Raw genomic sequence first — 25,323 nt, 5'->3', positions numbered from 1 at the left:
TTCAGACCAACCTCTCTGCCCTGCCCCCATGATTCTCTTAACTGAGAAATACTGTCATAGCAGAGCCATACAAAGGATGATTGCCAATAGTGGAATAAATCTGAAGAGGCGCCACTCAGAACATTTAAAAAACCCATGGTTAAAGTTTAACACACCATTAAATGTTTATGTTATGCCATTCAACGAAACCCACTATCCAAGGAATGGGATCTTCTGCTATGGCAGCCTGTATTTAAGAGGTCAAGTATCATGTGAGGTACCAGATGTTAAGAGTCACAGGGCTCGTGATGTTACAAGTTTCTGCTGAAGAGGCACGGATTTGGATGCCTCAGTGTCAAGAAAATCTGCCTGCAAATCACTCTGAACTGAGGCACCTTATAGACTAACAGACTTATTGGAGCATAAGCTTTTGTTGGCGAAGACCCACTTCGTGACTAAATGCATCTGATGAAGTGGGTCTTTGCCCATGAAAGCTCATGTTCCAATAAATCTGTCAGTCTACACAGGTGCCTCAGGACTTCTCATTTTTGCAGATACAAACTAACCCCTCATACTCTGAGCCGAGCTTTTTTTCCCAGCTATCTGGTTATAAGCCTGCATCCAGCTGTGAAGTAAAGCACTCCACCCAGATTACCCAGGATGGGAGGAGTTCCCTCCTCAAACTGAACCTCCCTAAACTGCCATTCAAACCAAAGCCCAAGCAATCACCTGGCCAGCAGAAGAGGGACTAGCACAGTTTTTTCGGTAACACGCCAGAATCTGTGCACACTGGTTGATCAACGTGTCTCGCACGGTCTTGACTGGATTATTCAGAACCCCACGATATGCTGCACAGGAAGGGATGAAAGAAATTAGCAGGGATGTTAAACTATTAATGGCACCATTTAAATTATAAAGTGGCCTCAAATCTTTACCACAGTCAGGCTTGGAAACCCAGATGTTTCCAGGTCTCCAATGGGGTAACATGAAGAAGTTAGTTTTACTTCATTTTCCTTTGTGGGAGTCTACACATTCCTACTGGAAATGAAAACCTCATTTACCTTGTTTGAATACAAACTCTCCCTGGTCTTCCCACTCACAGCCTGTAGCACAGTCAGACACTTCTGGGCAAAGACAACTACAGAGCCTGGCAATTTCATTCCCTAAGGAACCCCCAGAGGTCTCTTGAATGCAAGTGACCCTCTCTTCCTCTTAGGCTGTGTCCACATTCCAAGATAAATTCAACATTTAATAAATTCCATTTTTTAATTTCGTTCTTATGAATTTGAATTTAAGTGTCCACAAACCTTTTGGAAATTTGACCCACCGTTTCTCCGGGTCGAGTTTCCACATCGCCTTATCCAAGTTCAACTGGGTGAGCAATGCAGTGTGGGTAACTATCCCACAGTGCCTTAGCCCCAATTGCTTGTGGGTGTTTCATGTCAGAATCCCAGAATGTAAAGCACTGTCCCAGAATTCAGAGTACCTAGTAACCGCCTGAAAATAAACCGGAGATCACGCCATTTCCTGTGGCATTTTCTCCGGTATGACATTAACACATCCTCAAAGGCTTCAAGTCATTGCACACATCATTATGGCACCTTCCCAGATGGTCACGCAATTCTGCTTTCTATTAAAAAGCGCAATGATGGTTCAGTATGATACTGAGGATGATGCTGGTTTTGAAGAGGAAATCTTTCAACTGCAGTCCAAGAATTCACAACTTGCTGGCTTTCCTGAATCCACTGATGACAGTGGAGCAACAGTTTTGGACTTGAGAGACCAGAACATGCTGGTAAGACCACATTGTTGGAGTTCTGGGATGACCAGCAGTGGGTACAGAACTTTTGCATGTGCAAGTCCCTTTGTATGGAACTTTGTGATGTGCTGACCCCCGCCCTGAAGCACAGCAACACAAGAACGAGGCCAGCTTTAATGGTTCAGAAGTGAGTGGCAGTCGTTCTGTGGAAGTTTGCGATGCCCACAAAGTTAACTGTCACTGGCAAATCAATTCGGGGTGGGCAGATCTACAGCCAGGTCTGTGGTGATGCAGGTGGCCCATGCTACCTGTCGGCATCTCCTCAAAAGACTGACCGTGGGAGACGTACAGGCCATAGTGGATAGCTTTACTGCCCAGGGGTTTCTTAACTGCAAAGGGGCAATAGATGGCATGCACATCCCCATCATGGCCCTGGAGCACCTGGCCTGTTAAGTATATTAACAGAAAGGGATACTTCTCCATGGTTTTGCAGGCCTTGGTAGATCACAAAGGTTGTTTCACTAACTTCAAATGTGGGATGATCGGGGAGGGTTCTCGATGCGTGCATCTTCAGAAATTCTGGTCTGTACAGAAAGGTCCTGGATCGGACTTTTTTCCCAGACCAGAAAATCAAGATTGGTGATGTGGACATGCCTATTGTGATATTGGGCGATTCTGCTTACCGTCTGCTCCCTTGCCTTATGAAGCCCTACACAGAAGCCCTGAACTGCAAGCAAGGAAAACTTCAGCCACAGACTCAGCAAATGCAGAATCCCGATGGTATGTGCGTTTGGCCATTTAAAAGTGATGTTCAGATGCCTATTGAACTGTTTGGACCTTTCTGAAACTAATGTCCCCATGGAGATTACAGAGTTCATTATTTTGCATAACGTTTGTGAATCCAGGCAGGAGAATTTTCTGTCCACCTGGAATTCTGAGGCTGAGGTCACGAGCAGGGCTTACTCTCAGCCATCTATATGGTCAATCACCAATTATCATACAGCAGCAGCAGCAATCAGGAATGTTTTAAAAAACAGCTTCATAATAGCAATGTACTCCTCTCTTGTAACACCAGCCAAGCCCCGATCCCCAAACTGATCTGTGCTCCCTACCAAATGTGAACCTATAAATCAGACTGTCTCTTACTGAACAAATGCTTTTACTTGGAAAGGGGTTAAGTTGCAGGACGCAGAATGGATGTGGAGGGAGGGTTATTTTCCTAAAAAGGGCTTTCAGCCCTCTGCCCCCAAGCCCCACCTGGCTTGGTTCAGTCTGCTGCAAGTCCTCTGTGGACCTTGGTGTAATAGCAGGCACCTGTGCTATCCCCACCCTCTCCACCTCCACCCGGTTTCCCACAATGATTTGTGCACCCTATCACTCATGCATACCACAAATCACACCGAGCTCAAAAGAGCAAGTTTATTTTGCGGGGCGGAAAGGTTTAAGCAGCAGGGAAGAGAAGCATTGTTGGGGTGGTGGAATAGCCTGCAGTGGCCCTTGGGGCTATAGTGGCAGGCTGTCCTTGCCCACCCTCCCTTCCCTCCCTGTGTTCATGGACCGCGATGACAAGGCCTGAGCAACCTGTCTTCAGGGGACTCCCAACTGCTGCAATGGGAGCCCCTCTGCAGCTCCAGCATGGTGCGCAGGACCTCCGTTTGGTTGCTCACAGCCATTAGGAGCTTTGCCACATCCTCCCTCTGGTTTGCCGCTTGCTCTCTCTGGAAGTCAAGCATACTCTGCTGCCGCTGTGCCGTGCTCTGCCCCCACTGTGCCGTGTTCCTTTTCACGTCACTGGTTTCTGCTTCAGACACTCCATGTGCTGTAAGATCAGATCTTGCTTAGACCTTTTGTGCTTCCTCACCCTGCCTCCCACACTGGCCATGCCAGCTGGAAAGTGAAGGTCAAACTGAGATACAATTCACACTAAGCCCTTACCCACGGAATGAATGGGTCTGTCTCTACTATCAGAGAAAGTTTTTCTGCAAGGCTGCTTAAGGCTTATTCAGGATGGGATTCAAAGTGTGCATTGCACAAGCCATCATTTACCACTGTTATCCAGATTTCGTTGTAGACTTGGTAACCTATCATCTGCTGTTGGGAGGGAAGCGGCGCAAAAAAGGGAAAGCCAACTGGTGCCCTGGGGCAGGAGAAGAAGTTTTTTCACCCATTCCTGGAGCAAGTCTCTGCAAAGAGCAAGGCCCAGCAGCCATGTGGCAAGGGGAAAGAGTTCGATTCCAGCCACGGGGACAGCTGCGTGCGGAGGGATCCCTGTAAAGTGGAAAAAAATGCAAGGGGGGAAGGCACAGAGAGCTTGCAATCTGCACAGAGTCACGAGGGAGATGGAGCACCTACCGGCCATGTAGTGTGGCAATGCACTCCAGGGAAATGTCAAAGGGCAGGAACCATGGGAAAAAAAATCCAATCCAAATTCCCATGGTTCTTCAGGTTGCCAAAGACAGCACCAACCTCGTAAAACTGAGAGGTATCGACAAAGAAGAGCTGCTCATCCTGTGTGACCACAAGCCTGGAAAATCTGCCAAAATGCTGCGCTGCGCCATGACACCAGATCACTATAGGGTTGCCTGGCATGGCAAGATGTGCTACTGTGGAAGCTGCAGTAAGTGAGGCCTGCCCAGAAACCTCATGCAAAAAACAAAAGATTGCCTGGATGAGGCCTTCAAGGAGGTCTCCAAAAAGGAGCAGCACTCCATCCCCAGAAATATTACACACACTGTCCTGAGGGTCACACATCCATAGAAAACCTGTACCCATACCCATGCTTATACCTATGCCCACCTGCAACCCGCTTCTAGCATTCAGAAAAAAATACTCAAACAGCTTGGTTATGGGAGCAGTGTAGAGGGCACCGCAATAGAGGGGACCAGCACAGAGGGGACCCATTCCAGCTCCAGGATGAAGAGATCCAGGCTGTCGCAAAGAAGTTCCTTGGGCTCCTGCTCATTGCCCCCTTCTCCTCCTCTTCAATGGCCTCTTCCTCCTGGGCCCCCAGCTCCTTCTGGATCATCCCACACTCCAGACCAGGGCCTCCACAAGTGTCATCATTAATACTGGCTCCATGGTGGGCTAGCCCCCGCTAAGCACATGCAGCTGTTTGTAATAGTGGCAGATCTGTGAAGATGACTGACCACTGGTTGGCTTCCCCGACTCTGTGATAGGCCTTCCACAGTTCTTTCACCTTCACCCAACATTGGGTAGTGTCCTGGGAGTAACCATTGGCGGTCATCTCGTGCAATAGGTAATCACAGACTACTGTATTGTTCTTGGGCACCCTAAGTCTCCTCACCACTGATTCATCTCCCCAGATGGCAAGAATAATTTCCTAATGGGTCCACCCTGGGGCTCTCTTGCAAGCCTGTTAACTGCTAGGCAGATCACTACCCTGGGTGCTCATGATTGTAGGACATGGCTACCGACGAGACTGCTACTGATCCGGTGCGGTGCGATGGGTAAGAGAATTTTTTCATTGCGTGCGCCCTTTGTACTTGCATGCCTGGATGCTAATGAATTCAAATGTAATCTAAAATCTGAGGGCTTCCTGTGACCTTCCTGCACACATAGATGGAGAGCAGCAGGGAAAGAAGTGGCCATACATGGCAGGTAACTGAGTAGCTTTATGGGATACATATTGGACACTTCTGGAGGCTACTAAATTCGATTTAAAGACATGACACTCCCACGCTGGCCTTTATTTGAAATTTTAAATTGGAACTTGATGCTACATCCACCTGGTTCTGACAATATTATGATATCAATATTAGTGCTCCCTAAATTGAGCTAATGATATTTACAGTGAAGACTGACATTTTAATAGCCCACTAACTGCCTTAAGTTTGAATTTATCTTGTAGTGTAGACGCAGCCTAAGAAAGGAGAGCACGCATGGCTCCTGCAGGTCCAGGAAACATTTCATTTGGAAACAACTACAAGTCCTGTGGCACCTTACAGACTAAGATATTTTGGAGCATAAGCTTTCATGGGCAAAGACCCGCTCTGTCAGATGTATCTCCAAGCTTATGCTCCAAAATATCTATTAGTCTGTAAGGTGCCACAGGACTTGTTGTTTTCAAATGAAAGGTTTCCTGGAACTGCAGGAGATACATCTGACAAAGCGGGTCTTTGCCCATTAAATCTTATGCTCCAAAACATCTATCAGTCTATAAGGTGCCACAGGACTTCTTGTTGATTTTGAAGATACAAGCTAACTCAACCACCTCTCTGGTAGATTTCATGTGTGTACTTTTAATACACACTGATCTGGGACTGAGAGAATGGTCATTGGTTTAATTCCTGTGCCTCGGATCTGGGAGCAACTTTGTTTCTTCCATGCCAGGAGCAGAGGAACTCAACATGAAAGTGGGGAGAAGCACTTTGCTCCCGGTGTGAACATATGCAGGTGGCAATAGCTACTCAAATACCCTTCCCTCATTTTGTATAGATAGTCCACAGACCAGTCTTGGCAGCTGACTCAATAGGCAGTAAGGCTGTGATTTCTGTCTGTCCCTTGCATCCAGAGTACTGCCATCACATCTGTCTGGAGGACTCCAAATACCAGAGGAGCACAAATATTGGACAACTCCAACCCCCACCTGCCAAAGTCTGTGGTGCGAGAAGGTAAAACGTAAGCATCCCTAGATATGAAAGAGAAGTATAATGTAATAGCAACTGTAGCGCTCCCTCTGAGACAGTCTCTTACCAAACTTAGCCAAGTAATTGATGAGCGTGTCTGTCTCACAGTTCCGATAGAGGTCAGCAAGTTGTGTGCAACAGTTGAGGGAGAGGTTGTGAATGCGGAGTCGCCGCTGTCCTGCGCAGCTTGTGTACAGGAGAGCACACTAGAAGAGAGCGGCACAGAATAGTTAAACAGAACCCAGCCCTGCTCTAGGAAGCAAATCAGCACATCTCATCTGGAGTGTAACCTCAGTCTACCTACCTGAGAAAGGCGAGGTGGTTTAAGGGTTTGGCCGGCTGTACTGCAGAGCTAACGACCCGTCATTCCCTCTGTTGAAAAGCTAGTGTTTTTTTTAACCAAAGCACTTCCTTCAGCTATGACAGCCTTCCTCTGAGGCATTAAAAGGCACTTAACACTCAAATCCCACCCACCTACGACTTTCTGCTATTCCATAGCAGGCTTGGACAGCTAGAGAGACACTTAGGAGGATACCGGTCTAATTTTACAATCAAGGCCAAGAGGATTATGCAAAGAAGAGGCTGGAAGGCAATAAAGGAATGAAAAGCTTCTTTAGATGGGGGAAGGTTTCTAGGGAGAACTGGCTGGGAGAGTCCTGGAAAATGCCTTGCGTGGAGGGCTCTGAAGGGGAAGTGGAATGGGAGAAAGACCCCAGAAAACCATTGATCTATGAGGTAACAGCTTCCCATGTATAATTTGCTACCTGGTTTCTTCTTTTGGAATTAAAATCCTTTTCTCAGCAGTTCATATGGCTGCACTGCTATGGGGTTCTACTTGGTTCCTCACTATTTTGAGACCCTCTCCCATTCCAATGCCGATGGTCCACAGAAAGAACAAGTTTTCCATCTTCCAGCATTAACACAGGAGGAAACTTTCACAAGCAGTTCCCTCTCTGCGCAAGCCACAGCTGGTTCTGTGTCTCCCCATGGAGAAGGTCTAGTAGCATGCCATCACATATTTGAGTTTGAAAGCTCTCATCCCATCCTTTCCCTGCAGACCGTCTTCAGCCTCACCTGGAGAAGTGCCCCACTATCTTCACTCAGTTTGTCATCATGTTTGAATTCCACGGTGATGGTTTTATCACAGTCCAGACCCGCCAGCTCCACATCTGTGGTGTTGCTCATATAGAAAGCACCAAAGAAGTCAGTTGCACGTATACCTGAAAGGGAAAAAAAGGATACCCAAAAAGGTGAACAAATCACATGTTATAGCAGTCTAGCAGGCAGCATTTGGGAAGGTATGGCAGCCTGGTTCAATCGGGGACACTGGAGATTTCTTTCTATAGCATTTCATTTTGCATGCCCATAATCGTGTGGACTCCAGAGCTTTACGAGGGCAGAGTCTGCAGCCTACGCTAAGTATGCTCCAGGCTTTGAGTGTGTCTGATCCTTCCCACTCCCTACATATTTACTGACGAGGTTATTAAGTCCAGACAATGCCAATGCCCACCTGTACTTGTGCGCACCCTCATGACAGCATCAAATCCAACTTCCTTCTGGACATCTTTGCGCAAGTCATTCAGGAACCGTTCCTGGTCTGTCTCCAGCTAGAACATAAAGCACCAAATCAGGCCTGACGCACCAAAACAATCCAAGTTGCCCTACAGGCCTCCGCACACACAGACCAGAGGTGCTCAAATCCTTCCTTCCCCCAAAAGATCAGAGCCACCTCACACATCTCACTGCTCCTTTCCCCAACTGCCCTGGGAGCCACCTCCCTCAAAGATCCCTAGTGAGTGAACACTACACTCATCCCTCGCTACACGAGCACAATGGGGTCCTGACTTTCTGCTCGTAGGTGAAAACTCGTAAGAGGGACGCTAAATTGCTATTCAGATATGTGTAACAGTCTGATTGGTTCTAAGTGCTAGGAGTAGAAGCAGGTGGCGCTGGTTACAAAAGGTAAGTGAACCTGGGTTTGGGGGGGGCGGAGAGGGTGTGAAAGGCTGGGGGTAGTTTGGGGACATGAGTGGGAGAGAGGGTTTAAAAAATGGTGGCGGGTTGGGTGGGGTGGGGTTCAGGCTGCTGCAGGTTGGGTCTGTGGGGGTCAGTGGGGTTAAGGTCTGCGACAGTATTGGTCTGCGGGACTAGCAGGGTTAGGCTGCAGTGGTTCGGGTGTGCAGGGTGGCAGGGGTTTAAGTTTCAGCAGTTTGGGTGTATGGGGGTCAGCAGGGGGTTTAGGTTTCGGCGGTTCAGGCGTGCAGGGGGTTTAAAGTTGCCCTGATTCAGGCGTGCGGGGACTGGCAGGGGATTGAAGTTGCCGCCACTGATGAGTGCGGGGGCCGGTGGGGGGGTGTGTGTGTTAGGTTTCGGCGGTTCAGGCGTGCGGGGGGGTTTAAGTTGCCGCCGTTTAGGCGTGCGGGAGCCGGCGGGGGGTTTAAGCTTTGGTGGTTTGGGTCTGCAGGGCTGGTGGGGGAGGTCAGGCTGCAGTGGGTTGGAGCCAAAGGGAGGGGGCAAGTCTCGTATTAGTCGGGGGAGTTCATTTGGCCAGTGAACAAAAGGTCAGAAAACGTGTCCCTCGTTTAAGCGAGTACTCATAAATAAAGTACTCCTTTAACAAGGGATGGGTGTACCAAACAATATCAAAGTGTGTGTAGGGAACCCTGCACTTTGAAAATTGACGCAGCTCGTTCAGACAGGGCTCCTTTTCAAAAGGACCCCGCCTACTTCAAAGTCCCCTTATTCCTATGAGCAGATGGGAATAAGGGGACTTCGAAATTGACGCGGCTCGCCACCGCGCGGCTCATTCAGATGGGGCTCCTTTTTGAAAGGACCCCGCCTACTTCGAAGTGCCGCGGCCGCCCGCATGCTAATGAGGTGCTGAATATGTATTTCAGCGCTTCATTAGTAAACTTCGAAATGACCATTTGCATGGCCATTTCGAAGTTTGGGGCTAGTGTAGACATAGCCAAAGTGTTCTTCAGATGGTAATTTAAGATACCTAAACTAGCACAAGCTGGAATGTTAAGTGTCTCAAAGGAGTCAGCACAGCTGGGAGGTTCTGCCCTGTAGACAATACACTGGGATGACAGCTGCAGGGCAGATAATACTCTTCATTTTTATTAGATTTTTCATATTGTTAAGAAAGTATACAGCACGGGTTCATTCTGGTATAAAGTCAGTCAGAAATAGAAAGCAACAAAACCACTCAAGTTACAATTTTGAGATTCAAGTTCAACACAAGATCTTCACTTACAGCCCATGCCACATGAAAAAAAACAGGGAACTAAGTGATGGGTTTGTTCATTTACATGGAGAAGGTGTTAGGATGACCCAAGAAAGCTCTTACCTGGAAATATGTGTACTTATAAATGGAGCCACCTGTCTGGTAGGGAACCACTCCCAGTGTTGCCACATCCAAATACTGGTTTGGGAAAAGAAACAGATCTACACAGCAGCCCTGGGCCACACAGTCCTTGGCTAAGTTGCTGTAGAAGCTTGTCTGAGGCTGAAACAACGTCTAGGGAAAACAGATGGAGCATAAAGATAGAAAGAGAGTGGGGAAAAAAGGAAGGTGAGACCAAAGGAACTGCAAAAACAACACAGGTATTGCTTCATTGCATTGAGGTACCTTAGAATCAATGAAAATTAGGGTTGTAAGAGACCTTAGCAGGTTATCTAGTTCAACTCCCTTCTCAGTCAGGACCAACCCCAACTAAATCTTCCCAGCCAGAGCTTTATTTTGCCAGGGCTCAAAACCCTCTAAGAATGGAGATTCCACTTTCCCATGGGGGACAGCTACAATAGTTACTAGCTGTAAATCTTCTATATCAATGGTGTACAGCTTCTTAGTTACACAGTTACTAGGGAATTTACCTGGCATTGTTCAGTCCTTGTGGGGGCTCAGGGCAGGGAGGAATGCAGATGTCAGGGCTAGGGGCTGATAGGTGTGTGTGTGGGGCTCCCTGGGGCCACTCTTGCTAGCTAGCAGCTGATCCCTGGGGCAGGCAAGGGTGGCAAAGCAATGCCTGCTCCTCAGGGCTTGGGTAATTGCTGAATCACTGTGGTCAGTCTGGGATTTAACTGTCCCTTGGGCTTGCTGCCACCTACCCCCTAACGTCATTTATGAGTATAACTATCCTTAATGCCACTCTCCACCTTCTGTTTGATAATGAACAATCACATTCCACTCATATCTCATTACCCTGCAACAACCAAACCCTGACCTTGCTTTCAGGTAGGGTAGAAGCAAGCTGCACACCCAAGCTACGTCTACACATGAAGCCTACTTCGAAGTAGCCTATTTCGATGTGGAGACATCGAAATAGGCTATTTTGATGAATAACATCTACACGTCCTCCAGGGCTGGCAACGTCAGTGTTCAACATTGACATTGCACAGCACCACATCGAAATAGGCGCTGCGAGGGAACGTCTACACGCCAAAGTAGCACACATCGAAATAAGGGTGCCAGGCACAGCTGCTGACAGAGTCACAGGGCGGACTCAACAGCAAGCCGCTCCCTTAAAGGGCCCCTCCCAGACACACTTGCACTAAACAGCACAAGATCCACAGAGCCAACAACTGGTTGCAGACCCTGTGCATGCAGCACGGACCCCCAGCTGCAGCAGCAGCAGCCAGAAGCCCTGGGCTAAGGGCTGCTGCACACGGTGACCATAGATCCCTGCAGGGGCTGGAGAGAGAGCGTCTCTCAACCCCTCAGCTGATGGCCGCCATGGAGGACCCCGCAATTTCGATGTTGCGGGACGTGCAACGACTACACGTTCCCTACTTAGACGTTGAACGTCGAAGTAGGACGCTATTCCCATCCCCTCATGGGGTTAGCGACTTCGACGTCTCGCCGCCTAACGTCGATGTTAACATCGAAATAGCGCCCAACACGTGTAGCCGTGACGGGCGCTATTTCGAAGTTAGTGCCGCTACTTCGAAGTAGCGTGCACGTGTAGACACGGCTCCAGTGAGGTGGTCCTAGTGAATATCATTTAGGAGGAGTTCTTGAACAAACAGACGCACAAATGGAGACAAAGACAGATGCACAAACTCTCTAAAGTATACAAAAGATCTTCCCCCTGGGGTTCTGGATTCTAGTACTACCCACTCTTGTCCCCAATGTCCTTACAGTGAACACAGTCAGCTCCATACGGCAAACCAAGGGGAACAGAGAAGCCATTAGAGAGAACATTTCCAGTTAGCTCCTATGCAGCCTTTACATCACCTCAACTCCTTCTAGGTTATGCCAAAGCAACAAACTTTCCTCTAAGCAGCACATCAGCGCTAACCTTTTCCTTATCTGTGTTGATCAGCTTCCTGTCATCTCTGTTCTTCAGCTTCCCTGGGGCCTCTGCAATGGGCAGCGAGGTGTGAAAGATGAAGAGCTTGCCAGCACACTCTGCAGCCTGCAGGGGAGGGGATGAAATTGCTTAGGTGAGAAACAGCTGATGAGGGACAGTGGATTTCTCAAGAAGAGTCTCCTTGGGATTATATTAAATACCAATATTATCGCTGTCTGGTTCTCTATCCTAGGCAGGTACTTAAGCCTTCACTGATGTGACCAAGTAGTTGACCTACCTGTCTGAGATTAACAGCAGCATGTATTGTGGGTGAAACAGAAGCACTGTCATGGGGAATATAGTGGATTTTAGAAAGTTTCCTCTGCTTATAGTTTTTCAAGTCGCTATTTTATGCCCAAGATACTTTCAATGGTTCAACTGCCAGCAGGTAAATCCCCCAGTCCTTAGACATTCATGCATGGGATACTGAATGGCTTATGTTTGCATTTTATCTTCATGCAAGTGAACATGGATAACAATTCTCATGATCAGGAATGAGCAATGCTTCCTATAGAATTCTCACATGGCTAGCCAATGGATCCACACAGAAAGTTGGGTCGGGTCGGGTGTTGTGATGGGAAATCTTCAGAAATGGTCTATGTGCTTTGAAAGAGCGATGGTGGCAGGTCTGGACTGTTCTCTCTGAATCATACCTGAAAAAATTGCTAGAGCATCTAACAGAGGAAACATAAGATCACAGTCCTAAATCACTTTAGAGGTCACATGGCACTTTTGTAACAATGCGAGTATCAGCCCCAAGGACCTAACCAAATTTCATTTCAGGCAATAATCCTAAATCACATGTGAAATCCTGTGCTGTTTCAGTTGCGCAGGTTATTCTTCATTTTCTACAGTACACAATTAATTGAGGCTAAACTGCTGCCAAAATGAACTACAAAAGTGGCTGTATCTCGGTGATGAGGTAAGCATTCCCTACTCTTTGTATACCTACCTCAGGGGAGCAACAATCTTTTTATGAACAGCTCTGAGATTCTCTAAACAGAGGTGGTTCGACTATAAAAACAGAATCTTCAACAGGATAGTGACAGAGAGATAGAATACAGATTAACATGGCTATCAAAACAAAAGAGCAGTCAAGTAGCACGTTAAAGACTTAAAAAATAATTTATTAAGTGATGAGCTTTGTGGGACAGACCCACTTTAGATCAAGCTGATCTGAAGAAGTGAGTGTCCCACAAAAGCTCATCACCTAATAAACAATTTTTTTAGTCTTTAACGTGCTACTTGACTGCTCTTTTGTTTCAACAGGATAAACCAGCTCTCCACAACAGCATGTCAACCAACCTTCAATGCCTCCATTCCGGCCTGAATCACTGGGGCAAAGACCGTTTCTGTTTCTCTTGTGTCCGCAAACATTTCTGGGATCTGGTCCAGCAAACTGCCAAGGAAGGAGGAAAAGAAGAACATTCAAAGGGATTCAAAGTTCACCTGCTAAATCTGCAGCTGGTGACCTTTAGGCTTAAGGTGCATTGTAAGTAATAATTACATGACTAATCCTTCTCTAACCCGCATGCTACTGAGTTTCTTGAACTGATCCTTACTCTACTCCATCCACTTCCTCTGCCTCTGTGTGTCTCCTCACTGCACAGTCTATGGCCCCAACTGATGCTGCTTCTAATAACTTCCACTTTTCCTTAGAAGTTAAGACCTGGGCTCCCTATTCTTGGTCCCTCACAAACACCACAGGAAGAAAGAGGGCAAAACCTTGTTTCTAGGTTAAAGGTTCTATGGTCTTCTGTTCATCCCCATTCAGCTGCTTCACTGCACAGCTTTCTAAACTTCTGGGTTCTATGTTTCAGTCTCACTCAGTCTAGCCAACCCCCACACCCTCCAGCACTCCCACCTTAACATGTTTATTTGTTTTATGTAAGCCATTCACTCAGTGCTCCTCAGAGAATTCATTTTGCCTGCACTCACCTGAGCACACAGCTACTAAGTAGTAACCTCACAAACTGACTTTGTGGATTCTGTGGTGGTCACCTGCTCTCTAGGACAGGCAAACAGTCTTCTCTAAAGAAGCCTTTCCCTTTAAGTCCCATTTTGCAGCCTCCTCCAGTTCTGCCTCAGTTCTAATGAAGCAGGCTCAGACAACCATGACAACGAAGACAAGTAAGGCTGTATCTCAAGATGGGCACCTGTTGCTTGTATCTGTCATGTGCTGGTTATTAGCTGTCAGCGTTTTAACAAACCAGTGCATATAAACCTTTGTAGAGGGTATCAAAATTGCCACTTCCTGGCACCCCAGTCACCTAATTTCTGCCCATCCACTGGGGACACATTTAACATTGAGTTATGCCACAACACTCCTAAAAAGACAGGATTCAGGAATGACAGCCAAGCAATGTACGTCTGGGCATTATCAGAGCTGAAGCCTGTTTCTACACACGATAGGCCCTTGTGACAAGCTATTCACCGCACATTTCTGCCTCAGTCTGCGTTACCTGACAATAATGGTCCTGGACTCGTTCACGTTCACCAAGAAGCCATCAAGCAGAGGCACAAACATATCAGCTACATCGGACACAACCATCATTTGGGGCTGTGCCAGTGAGCTCTTCACATTATAGAAGTGCAACACTTTGTTGTAAGTGACAAAGCCCACCCGAATGGCTGACTCTTCCATGTTGCCTTCCCTGTAAAACAGAGGCACTTACTGCATCACAGGGGCCATTGAAAGTACAATTGCTGCAATATGCAGAGTTCAACAGAACAACCCAGGACTAGGGAAAACGAAGGGAAAAGAAAGAGTAACTCTACTATTGTTCCTAGTGACAGACAGACAATGTTAAGTGGCTCCTCTGTTGGGCGCAGACTGAATGGGCAACTGCTCTCAGCCACTGGTGTCCAAAAACGATTTAAGGGTTTGCCACAAACCCCCTCTCCATCCCAGGCGCTGCCCGCCAACCCTTCCCCTGCCTTCCCTCCCCCAGCCAGGCACTGCCCCGGTGCATTGCACCACACAAGCTTTTCCCACCATGTGGTGGGGTGTGGAGCAGTGGGAGGGGCCCCACACTTCGCCACACGTGGCAAACGGGGAGCGTATTGGACACCACTGCCCTAAACGGTCCCTTCACGACAGGCTAAGTCATGCCGCTGGGCCAATGCCACTGGCCAGGCTCATGCATTTTGTCACCAGCAGTGAAAGCCCTCTAAAGAGTGTCTCCTTTGCAAGGCACAGAGCCATGAGAGCTTCGCTGTGACTGTTGGCTGCAACAGTTGCAAACAAAGGAGCTAGTTACCTTGGCAGGTAATCCAGGAGAGACTTTAACTCTTCACAGATCAGCCTCACCAAGCCACTCTTAACAGCATTGTAAGAAACATCAATCATGAAAATGAAAGCAGGTGGGTTGGGAAACTTGTTATTCTGTGGGAAGATGAAAAGAAAAACATCACGCCATGCTTAAGCAGCAATTATACCAAGCCTCTGCTACCCGGAGCGGTGAATGCCATCCAAACTCCAGTGACCTTTATTTAGCAGTCTAATAAAGAGTAGAAACAGATACAGTAGACCCTTGATATCCACAAGAGTTATGTTCCTGGAAAACCAGGTGTAACTCAAAATTTGTGCAAGTCAAGGGGGAGAGGAGGCAGGGCCACCAGCTCAGCACCAGCAGCCACTGCCACAGCGGGGAGCAGGGGATCCCCCATTAAGGGGGAAGAAAGCTGGCAGAGTACTTTGCTAAGCCAGCTCTGCCCTGGGGTGCTGCCACTGGGGAGGCGAGGGAGTGGGGATTCCCTTCTTAACAGGGATCCCCCCGTTAAAAGGCTGCTGGCTGGTGGAACAAAGCTCCTGTGCCCCAGACAGCACTCAGGGGAAGAGCTGTTCCCCTTTGACAGGGGATCTCCGCCCCCTCTGCCTGTGCAGTGGAAGCTGCTGCCTGTGGCTGAGCTACTGGAGCTTTGCTACCCCAGCCAGCAGCCTTTTAACAGGGGGATCCCTGTTCACAAGGGGTTTCCTCCGATCCCCCCACCCAGAGACGGCACTCAGGGGAAGATCTGGCTGTGCCAGCTCTGTTCCCCTTTGACAGGGGGATCTCCTCACCCCTCGCCTGTGTGGCAGCAGCGTCTATCTCTGGCTGGAGTGTCCAAGGTCCCCCTCCAAACACGCTAATGTGAGATATGCATATGTCAAATGCACATATCTTGGGGGTTTACTGTACTGGCATTTAATTTGCTTCTCTGCTCTCACCCAATTAATTTAACTATGTCTGAATCCCAGCGTCTGACATGTCACAATCCTGCAGGAAGACCTCGAAAGTCACAAGCCCTCGAAGGAATGTGGCATCACTCAACTGAGCAGGAAAAACACACCTGGGGTAAAGAAAGTGCATGTTTACATGGACCAGGCTGGATGGAGTGTGAGAGAGGAAGGCCGGCAGGATTTCCCAGAACTCTCACGTCCTAGAAGACTTTGGAAGCTACACACTTTAGGGATTTAAGAGGTGGCAGACCTGGTGGCAAGATGTGAACAGATGCAGGGATGACAGGACAGAAGTAAGCTGGGAAAAAGCTTAGGGAAGACCGTATACCCCCACAGTCCCAGTCAGCTGATTTGCTTCAAGCATAGAGACGTGTTTGGCTATGTTGCCAGCTCTCAGCAAAAATGAAAAATATCATCATGGCCAGTAAAAAGCTGCAACATTTAGAAAACTCTTTTCCCACCCTTTTCAGCAAAAAGAGGAACACTTTTACTATACAATTCCAATGCATGCGTCATTCCCCAAAAAGCATCTGAAACGTTAGGATACTGTTTACACTGACAAATGTGTGGAATCTGAAGCAGTTGAGTTTTCCAGACTATTCTAGTGTGTCAAATACGTAATGAGGTTTACTAGCCTGGCGTCTATAAAACCGTTGTTACAAAGTGCGACTGCTGCCAGTAAACCTGTTGGGGCTTGCTCTAACCCATTAGTCTCCATCCCCAACTGGAACCTTCTTCTCTAGTAAGTGACAGGCTACAGGCCGCTGCCACTGTGGAGAGACGGTGTGTATTTTCCAAACTATGGTCTTCTTTACTGGTAACAATTACTGGTATTATGCAATTTGCAATCTGATTTATGTCACAGTGGAAAGCATGTAAACTCTTACCTGCTTCAGATGTACAAAGAGATGCCAAGGACTTATCAACCTAGACAGTCACACCAGCTGATAACAGCATCCCCTTGCTTTCTCAGAGATGCGGTTTATTTAACATCACAGCACTACACTCAATGTACACTATTGTACCTTACAGTAGCTGGCTGTAGCCAAAAACTCATAGGAGCCCAACGATAACTCAGGTCGATCATAGAAATCCACTCTCCTGCCAGTATGATCCAAATGCTGGAAGTAGTGAGGAGGCACTAGGGACAAAGAAATCAAGTTTTAGGCACACTTTAGGCAAATTTTAGTTAATACTTTCACTGTCAGCAAACTGCAAACCTTTCACTGTCAGCTGCAGTGGGCATTCAGCTACACCAAGGGAAAGCTGGTCTACGCTTTTGCACTGCTGTGCACATGACCATGACTGAGCAATCTTTATGGGCAGTCTCGCAGCACTGACAGACTCAGATGTGCTCAGAAACGTCACTACAAAAATGCATCTCGTAACAGAAGCTGGGTGACTTCACAGGATCTCCCCCAACTAAAAGATTGTGTTACACATTAAGAGGTGCTGATATCAAGCGATTCAGAGAGGACCTGGAGACCAGTCAGAGGCTGAAGGCTCATCAACAAGCTGAGTTCACTGTGTGCCATGTCTGTAAGAGACGAGACAGAGCTACCATGCTGCATACACAGTCTTGGGGGCAGAGTGTGATACAGTCATGACTCTGGCACAGGAAGGGCAGTTATGGTGGGTCAGGGCCATTATGGGGAAAGCACTGTTTGTGGAGCAGTCTGCTGAGGCTTTGCTACTCGCAGGGAGCTACTAAAGGCTTCACACCATACATGTCAGGCTAATTACTCCGTGCAAACCAAAGAGTTGGGGTGTACATGCCTGTGCCCAAATGCAGTGTGGAAGAAGTTGAGCATGTTCCTAATATGTGCTTGAGGGAAAAGATGAAATGAGAGGAGGGCTTCTCCTAACAGACTAGCTGCAGAATTGTGGGAAGCTCTTTTAAGGTTCAGAGGTCAGATACTGCCTTGCACTACTCCTCCAGTGACCAGGACAGTATCTGCAGCATAGAGGGATCTGGAAAAGGGCTGCAGATAAAGGAATTTCTTTTTTGTATTTTATTTAAACCACTCATGGAGTGTTTTGAGAATTGTAAGGTACAATAGGTGAGTAATAAAATCCAGCAAAATTACAAGAACTGCCTAAACAAGCTTACTCTGCCCCTTTGAGCATTAGCATTACCACTGCTCCTCATATAAAATAACATTTTACAACCTTAAACATGTGTCAAGGCTTGCAGTTCTGTGTGCTGCTCTGTGCAGCCTAGAATGCACGGAAGTCCTTCATATGAGAAGTATTCAGTAAAGTTATACTACTAAACCGAGAGTAACAGAGACATGGACGTGTTAGTCTGTATTTTATCAAAACAAAAAAGCGGTCACATAGCTCTTTAAAGACTAACAAAATAATGTATTACGTGATGAGCTTTCCTGGGACAGGCCCACCTCTTCAGCTCTGTAGCCTTACCAGAACAGACTCAATATATAAAGCACAGAGCTCCAAAGATTGTTATCAAGGTTGACAAATCCAATAGAAGAGCAGAGGGCAGTGTGTGGGGTGGGGAAGTAAGTGTTCCATCAAAGTATGTGAAAGAGTCCTTATCATGGGTCAGGTAACTGCTGTCCCTGTTGAAACCACATGTTAATGTGTCACATTTGAACATGAATGTTAGTTCCAAGCACTCTCTCTGTAGACAGTTGTTAAAGTCTCTTGTGTTCTGGAGAAAAAAGAGACTGCTTTTTTGATTTACTCAACCCAGAGTTCACTGACTATCAACTTACAATAACAGTGCAGAATAATCATCACATACAGACCACTGCCATCTGCCTCTGCACTGAATGGCACTTAAGCAGGCTGAAGTGTTAGCTGAAAAGAAGCTACAGTGCATGCTGCTGACTAAACTGTGGAGAGAACATTAATCCACTTAAACGCTAGTCATAAGAACAGCCATACTGGGTCAGCTCAAAGGTCTATCTACACCAGGATCCTGCCTTCCAACAGTGGCCAATGTCAGGTGCTCCACAGGGAATTAATAGAACAGGGGTCAAAGCGATCCAAACCCCGTCACCCATTCCCAGCTTCTGGCAAACTGAGGCTAGAGACACCATCCATACCCATCCTGGCTAACAGCCATTGCTGGGCTGATCCTCCATGTATTTAACTCTTTTTTGAACCCTGTTATTGTTTTGACCTTCACAATGCCTCTGGCAGGGAGTTGCACAGTTTGCACATCAAAAGTATTCTCAACTGTGGAAACAGAGCAAGCAAATTAACAAGATACTATGTGTGTCCAATGATGGAAAAGGTATCATTTGAGAATTAATGTGATCACTGAACTACACACCACTGTAAAGCAAATACACATGGGGTATAGTCCAACTTACTTGTGAAATCTTAACATTAGCATTTCAGACTTGAGCACTTACCTGGGCCTCAAGGTATTTTTATGGAGTATTCTGAAGAATAAAGAATTGCAGTGCAGAAGCCCAAAAAGGGTGCTCTACACTGCTCTAGGTTTGTTATGCCACGAAGTCACATCTAATGAAATAATTTCTTTGCAACTCCTTGAACCATCTTTCAGATTTCAAAAAGAAGGCTTACCCTCAGTGACGCAGCTGCAGAAGCAACACTGGAATCTCCTTCCACCCTCAATAAACTGCATAAAAGGGCACATGTAGGCTTTGCACCGATTGCACCGGAGAGGACCAGGTTCTCCATGGTCTACTAAATAAGGAGGGGCCTGAGGAAGGAAAGACAGGTCACAGAGTGATGGGAGGGAAAGCATATATGGGCATCACAGAGTTTGAAACTTTCACCAGCCAACTATGCAGGGCTTAGCTTTTTAACAGCTGTAGAGCCCCAGAGTTTGGAATACATATCTTATAAGCCTCATGGTCTCAAGCTTGTCATGCAGGCGTTCTTTTGTGGGCTGTGGGTGTCAGTCAGACGTGCTGCGAGCACCAAAAGAAGGGGAGAAGGATTAAATGCACAAAGCATTTCCTTGGATGTTTTTGTGCAGTTGTGGGAATTCATTTAGTACACATAAATTAGGTGGCTCATAAGTGTTTGGACTTTGTATTGGTGCCATTCAAAGATAACTTCTTTCCCCCCCTCTAAGCTCCTGTGCTGATATAACATCCCACCCTCTGCACTTCACTCAAGGCTCAGGGTAGTAACATGAGACGTCTCCTTCTACATTAATTCTTGAGAACAAAATCAACTAGGTCAGAATCTCTCAAATGCCATCTTCTCATTCTCACACCAAAAATAACTCCAGGCAAACCCATGGCAGAAAGGCTTATAATGACTACAATTAATTCCCATCACAAAGGCATAAATATCAGCCACTTCACTTTATGAAGCACACTTAACTCTTGAATTAGTTGCAAGAGATTGGAAAAAAATTCTCAGTGTGCAATAAGTAACCAAATTTTAATTAGCTGCTCAAGGACAAGAAAACATGGGTGCCAATTTTCAGACTGCAATCCCATTATATCAGTTAAGATAACTACTGTTGCGACGATGATTGTCTAAAATATCTGTTTTGTTTGGGATACTTTGGACCACCAAGCCAAGCTTACTCATTTTTCACATAACTATTTTACAGTAAGCTGGGACATGGCGGAGTATGAAATTACAATACCACAGCCACCACCAATCTGAGAGCCTGATCAGAGATTGGAGTTTCAAGAAAACAGTTAAATCAGTATGTTTTGGGAATAATAGCCATCAGGTTTGAAACCCAGGTCAGATCACGCTAAACAGTACTAGTTAGGTCCTCTCCTACTGTCGCATGCTCACTGTGGTTAGGCCCACAAATATTTTGCTCCTTGTTTCTCCCCAAGCCAGTGGAGAGCTTCCTGATGGGGCTTGAAAGCATCTTCACTTGGACCATTCACTCTGCAGCAAATCCGGCCTCTCAGCACAGGACACATGCCTGGGCTTACTTTAGCTCAGCTCAAAGTGGAAAACCTATCCTTGTCTCTTGTAATACCTAGCAGCCAATGAAGGCAGGTGGTCGTATGTCAAAATACCCATGGTTATGTTTTAAATTCAAATCGACAGTTACTCTGCTCAACAGCATAAAAAATGCACACCCCCGAGCACAGGCACCAACTCGCTGGGTGCTCAGCGTTGGAGCACCCACGGGAAAAAATAAACTGTGGGTGCTCAGTGCCCTCCAGTCATCACTGTTGGCTACTGCTGCTGACCAGCTATGCAGCAGCTTGGGAAGGAACTGGGGAGGATGGACAGTCGTCAGTGTGCAGAGGACTTGGGGAAAGGAGAGTGAAGGAGAAGCCTTGGTGCGCAAGGGGGTGGAGCACCCCCAAGGAAAATAAAAGTCAGCACCTATGCCTCAGTGCAAGGGCTTTGCCGAGCCAATCTCCCGGCAGCCTGACCAAAGAATGCTACGTTTCTGCTCAGGTTGGTGGGTTACTCAGGAAAGGAAAAATCCCATCCATCCCTGTAGGGCACATCTATACTATGGCGCTGCAGCACCAAAGCTGCCAGCTGCAGCAGCCAGTGTACATAAGCCATGTATGTACATCACTGATTATGAACTGAACGGTATTTAAGTGCAATCTTAAAGGGAGCCCCTTGGCCTCTGCTCCTCCTCCTCATTCATTTTTGTGTGTGTGTGTGTGTGTGTGTGTGTGTGTGTGTGTGTGTGTGTGTGTGTGTGTGTGTGTGTGTGTGTGTGTGTGTGTGTGTGTGTGTGTGTGTGTGTGTGTGTGTGTGTGTGTGTGTGTGTGTGTGTGTGTGTGTGTGTGTGAGAGAAGTTTGCAAGGGCAGATAAATTATGTCACATTCAAAACACTGAAGCCATGTAAAGATTGTTTGCTGTTGCCTGGACAACCTGCCAGCTGTATGTTCAACAGCACTGGCAAGCACAGATATGGCTTTTCTGCAGTGGAGGCTTTTAAAGACATTTTTACTCCTTACAATGTGCCAACTTATTCCAAAGAGCAGGTTCTCTCACATAAGGGCCAGGATAGTCCTTCACTGCTGTAAGATCCTTCAGTGAGTTTTAGCTTTTCAAAACATACAACGATAAAATTCTGTCCTAGGAAAGTTAGGCACTCCAATCACGACGTTTGTGGGTACCCTATTTCACAACACACCCTTAGATCTGCTCATCCTGAGTGCCATGAATGTCCTTAATTCAAGCTGCATTCTGATAACTTTCCAATCACTCTTGCCAGTAACTCGTACGCAAAGAAAACATTCTGGAATTACAAATATTGATAAGCACCCTTTATCCAGCCAAGCCAGAGCAGGCAGCGTAACACTCTTCAGAGCTTAGCAAACTCATCCCCAGTAGGAAGGTTTGATTTGATTAAGAGAACACTTGCAAGCTGTAGGCTGCATTCACAATTCAAACTGCACATCACAACTGGGAATAGGGACTGGTTGCCTGTCTGGCCTTTAAATGATACAACTATAGATGAAAAGTCAGATCCCATCTCTTCTCTCCCCAGTCATGGACCACATCCGTGACAGACAGTCTATCTTCTTGGGACTGGTGGTTGAACTTTGCCCATTCCCGTTTCTGCTTATCCCCTTGAACAGCTCAGTTTTACTGCTTTACCCAGTCCATTCTCCTGCCCCTATCTGCAAGCAGCTCAGTTCTCTACACTACACAGTAAACCCTCAGGCTACGTGGGGGCTGCACTTCTGCAAACCCCGTGTCACTCCAATTTTCATGCAAGTCCCCCTCTCAGGGCCAGCAGTCGCATTAACCTGAGACATGTGCAACTTGATTGTGTGTATCTCCAGAGTTTACCGTACTCCCCTTTAGGCCCTCCTACCATCATCCCTCCTGGCAGTTCAATGCTGCCCATGCTGGGTATCACCCAGCCCACCCCCTGCTTCCTCTGGTTGCCTCGTCCAGAAGCCAAGAAACCGGGGTGTTTTCCTTGCCCATGCAACACACTGACCTGTCTCAGGCCTCAGGGCAAGAAAGAAAAAAAAAAGTGACCATCAAAAGAGAACCACACTCTACAGGAGCGCACATTCGCACACGCACATGAATGCACACGCATCCCTCAAGGCTGCAGAATCAGGTTACTTCCCGAAGCTTCAAATCCTTGCTCACCCCACCACCACACCGTCAAACATAGGTCACATCGGAGGAGCAGGTGCTGGATTTCAAACATTCTGGATTTATCTGAATGCCTCTGTAACAATCCCAGTTCTCCTTCCTCACACCTCATACACACAATCTTAGTTCTATTTACAGGGTCTTATTTCTCTCAACAGGTGCGGCATACTCGGCTGAGCACCCATTTGTCAGCCCGGCCCCTTCACAAGGGAGGCAGCCCTTACTCAGAGTCAAGAAGTTCCCAGAACCAGCAGGCCATGTGAAGTCATGAAACAGCTTTTTGCACTAGGCCACATTTTGCTGGACATCACAAACCACATTGATTTAAAGCATAGTCAAGGTCTGGAGAATGAGCACTGGTCTGTACTTAATACCCCACTTGCACAGAATCTGTATGGCAACCTCCCCCTCCACACTGGGCCTCTGAAATGAGGTCGCATCCAATTATCACCTGTAGCTCATTTTATCTGTCCTCCTAGGCACCACAGTACAGAATCAATGCCAGGACAATTCAGATGATCAAAACTGAGAACAGATTTCCAAAAATCTACAGACTGCTTTTTAAGTGACAAAAAAAAATTGCAATAAAACCAATTCAGAGTGCACTACTTGATGGATTCCCATGTACACTGAAGGCACCAAGACACTTACTGGCTGAGCAGGCTGCACTACTCAACTTAAGACACAAGGCCTGCAAGGACACATTGAATTCATGGTTAGAAGCAGCAATATAAAGATGAGTAATCAGGCCTGTAACAACAGCACGGATTCATGGCACTTTTCTTTAACCTGCTCCTCAAACGAAGCTTCCCAATAGCCTTATGAAATAGGTAGTGGTTAGCCACACTTTACAGATGCAAAGTAAAAGCAGTGGAGGAGTAAGAAATCAGAGCAGAGACAGCCAGCTCTCAAACTCCTGAACCTCAGGCCTGTGCTCTCTCCACCAGTCCCCATGCTGCTGTGTACTCACACAGGCATATCACAGCTAACTGAGGGCGATTGGATACAGAAACTTTCTTGATTTCACAGCTTCATCTGCTAGAAAAGATTTCACCGCAGTGACTGAAGCCATTTTTGGTACTCATGGCAGAGCAAGCCAAGGGGTCCAGAGGTGGGGATCCAGGTAGAGCCAGCTAAGTGAGCAGCGCTGCCAATGAACAGTTTAGCCACATGGTATTTGACCTGTTTGGTGGGAAGTGTGAGGAGGGTGAAGAAGAAACTAGTGGACTCACTGCTGATTAAGTGGTAAACTATCTACCAAATACAGTGGTCAGATTCTTCACTTCTTTCACAGAACACAGCCCAGACCACTTCTGCCTCACTATTACGGTGCACATTTGTTGAGGACTGATGCTTGCTTAGTCTTCAGACTCTCAACTCTCCTTCCACAGAACTTTGAACGATCTAGCACCCACAGACAACCAACCACTGAAAAAACAGATACCAGCAGTTCAGAGCCTCTCAATGGCAGGTCCAGGATGTTGCTCTTACCTCGTTGGTGGGCAGTGTAGCCAGTGGTTTTATGACAGCAGCAAGGGGAACCTGGGACTGTTTGGCCATATCAGAGGTGCAGGGGATGTTGTAAGAGGTGCATCTTATGTAGCGTGGGCTGGCATTACCTGGAGGCAGAACAGAGGTAGATACAGGCTTTTAACAAAGGTTATAGATTTCTGTACCCTAAATATCTCCTGAAGAATAGGTGCACAAATACTAGCAACCTGGAAGAGTCGACTGTGACCAGCACTGAAGACATTATCATTCAACAACAACTTCGTTGGACTGATCATGTGGTTTGGATGTCTGATCAGTGCCTCTCTGAACAGTTTCTGTTTTCTGAGCTGAGGGAAGGACAGAGGAAGAGCCAGTGGAAGCGATATAAGAACATGCTTAAGGCACACATGAAAAAGTGCAGCATCTGTGTCAACACTTGGGAGAGCCTTGCCCAAGGCCGTCCTCAGTGGAGAGCAGTCATCCGTGAGGGGGTGGCACCGTTTGAGAGGTCCTGTGGCTGTGCAGAGGAGGACAGGCAGAGAAGACAAGTGCATCAAAAACTGCCCCACACCCCTCAAACAGTTACTAACACCTGCCCCTAATGTGGTAAGACCTGTGGCTCCAGAATCAGACTGATCAACCATCAACAAAACAGGAGAACAACATGTTATCAAGTGATCGCAAAAGAAAAAGATGATTTCTATAACAAACATCATGAGCTACATATGTGCAGTCACAACGTAGGGTTCCCTGCTCAAAGGTTAGTAAAAATTGCAAAACAGCTGCTGTCTGGAAGCACAGAAAGCGACAACTAGAGA

At 47.0% G+C, this 25,323-nt stretch overlaps 1 protein-coding gene across 3 annotated transcripts in view; it reads right to left on the bottom strand.

The window, feature by feature from the left end:
- SEC24C (SEC24 homolog C, COPII coat complex component) overlaps positions 1–25,323 on the bottom strand; it is a 65,980-nt gene that overhangs the window by 7,279 nt on the left and 33,378 nt on the right. For all 3 annotated transcript variants that reach the window (XM_074999734.1, XM_074999735.1, XM_074999736.1), the window contains 12 exons: positions 24,506–24,633; positions 19,513–19,651; positions 16,983–17,098; positions 14,996–15,120; positions 14,198–14,389; positions 13,041–13,134; positions 11,685–11,801; positions 9,734–9,904; positions 7,895–7,991; positions 7,459–7,604; positions 6,452–6,590; positions 709–827 (listed from right to left, as the gene is read on the bottom strand). In XM_074999734.1, coding sequence (XP_074855835.1) covers positions 709–827; positions 6,452–6,590; positions 7,459–7,604; positions 7,895–7,991; positions 9,734–9,904; positions 11,685–11,801; positions 13,041–13,134; positions 14,198–14,389; positions 14,996–15,120; positions 16,983–17,098; positions 19,513–19,651; positions 24,506–24,633 — 1,583 coding nt within the window. The remainder of the gene's footprint in view (positions 1–708; positions 828–6,451; positions 6,591–7,458; positions 7,605–7,894; positions 7,992–9,733; positions 9,905–11,684; positions 11,802–13,040; positions 13,135–14,197; positions 14,390–14,995; positions 15,121–16,982; positions 17,099–19,512; positions 19,652–24,505; positions 24,634–25,323) is intronic.

This window comes from Carettochelys insculpta, chromosome 7, assembly GCF_033958435.1.
Source record: "Carettochelys insculpta isolate YL-2023 chromosome 7, ASM3395843v1, whole genome shotgun sequence".
Taxonomy (NCBI): Eukaryota; Metazoa; Chordata; order Testudines; family Carettochelyidae; genus Carettochelys; species Carettochelys insculpta.
Note: the sequence above shows the minus strand (reverse complement) of the source record. Positions and strands in the feature narration are given on the sequence as shown.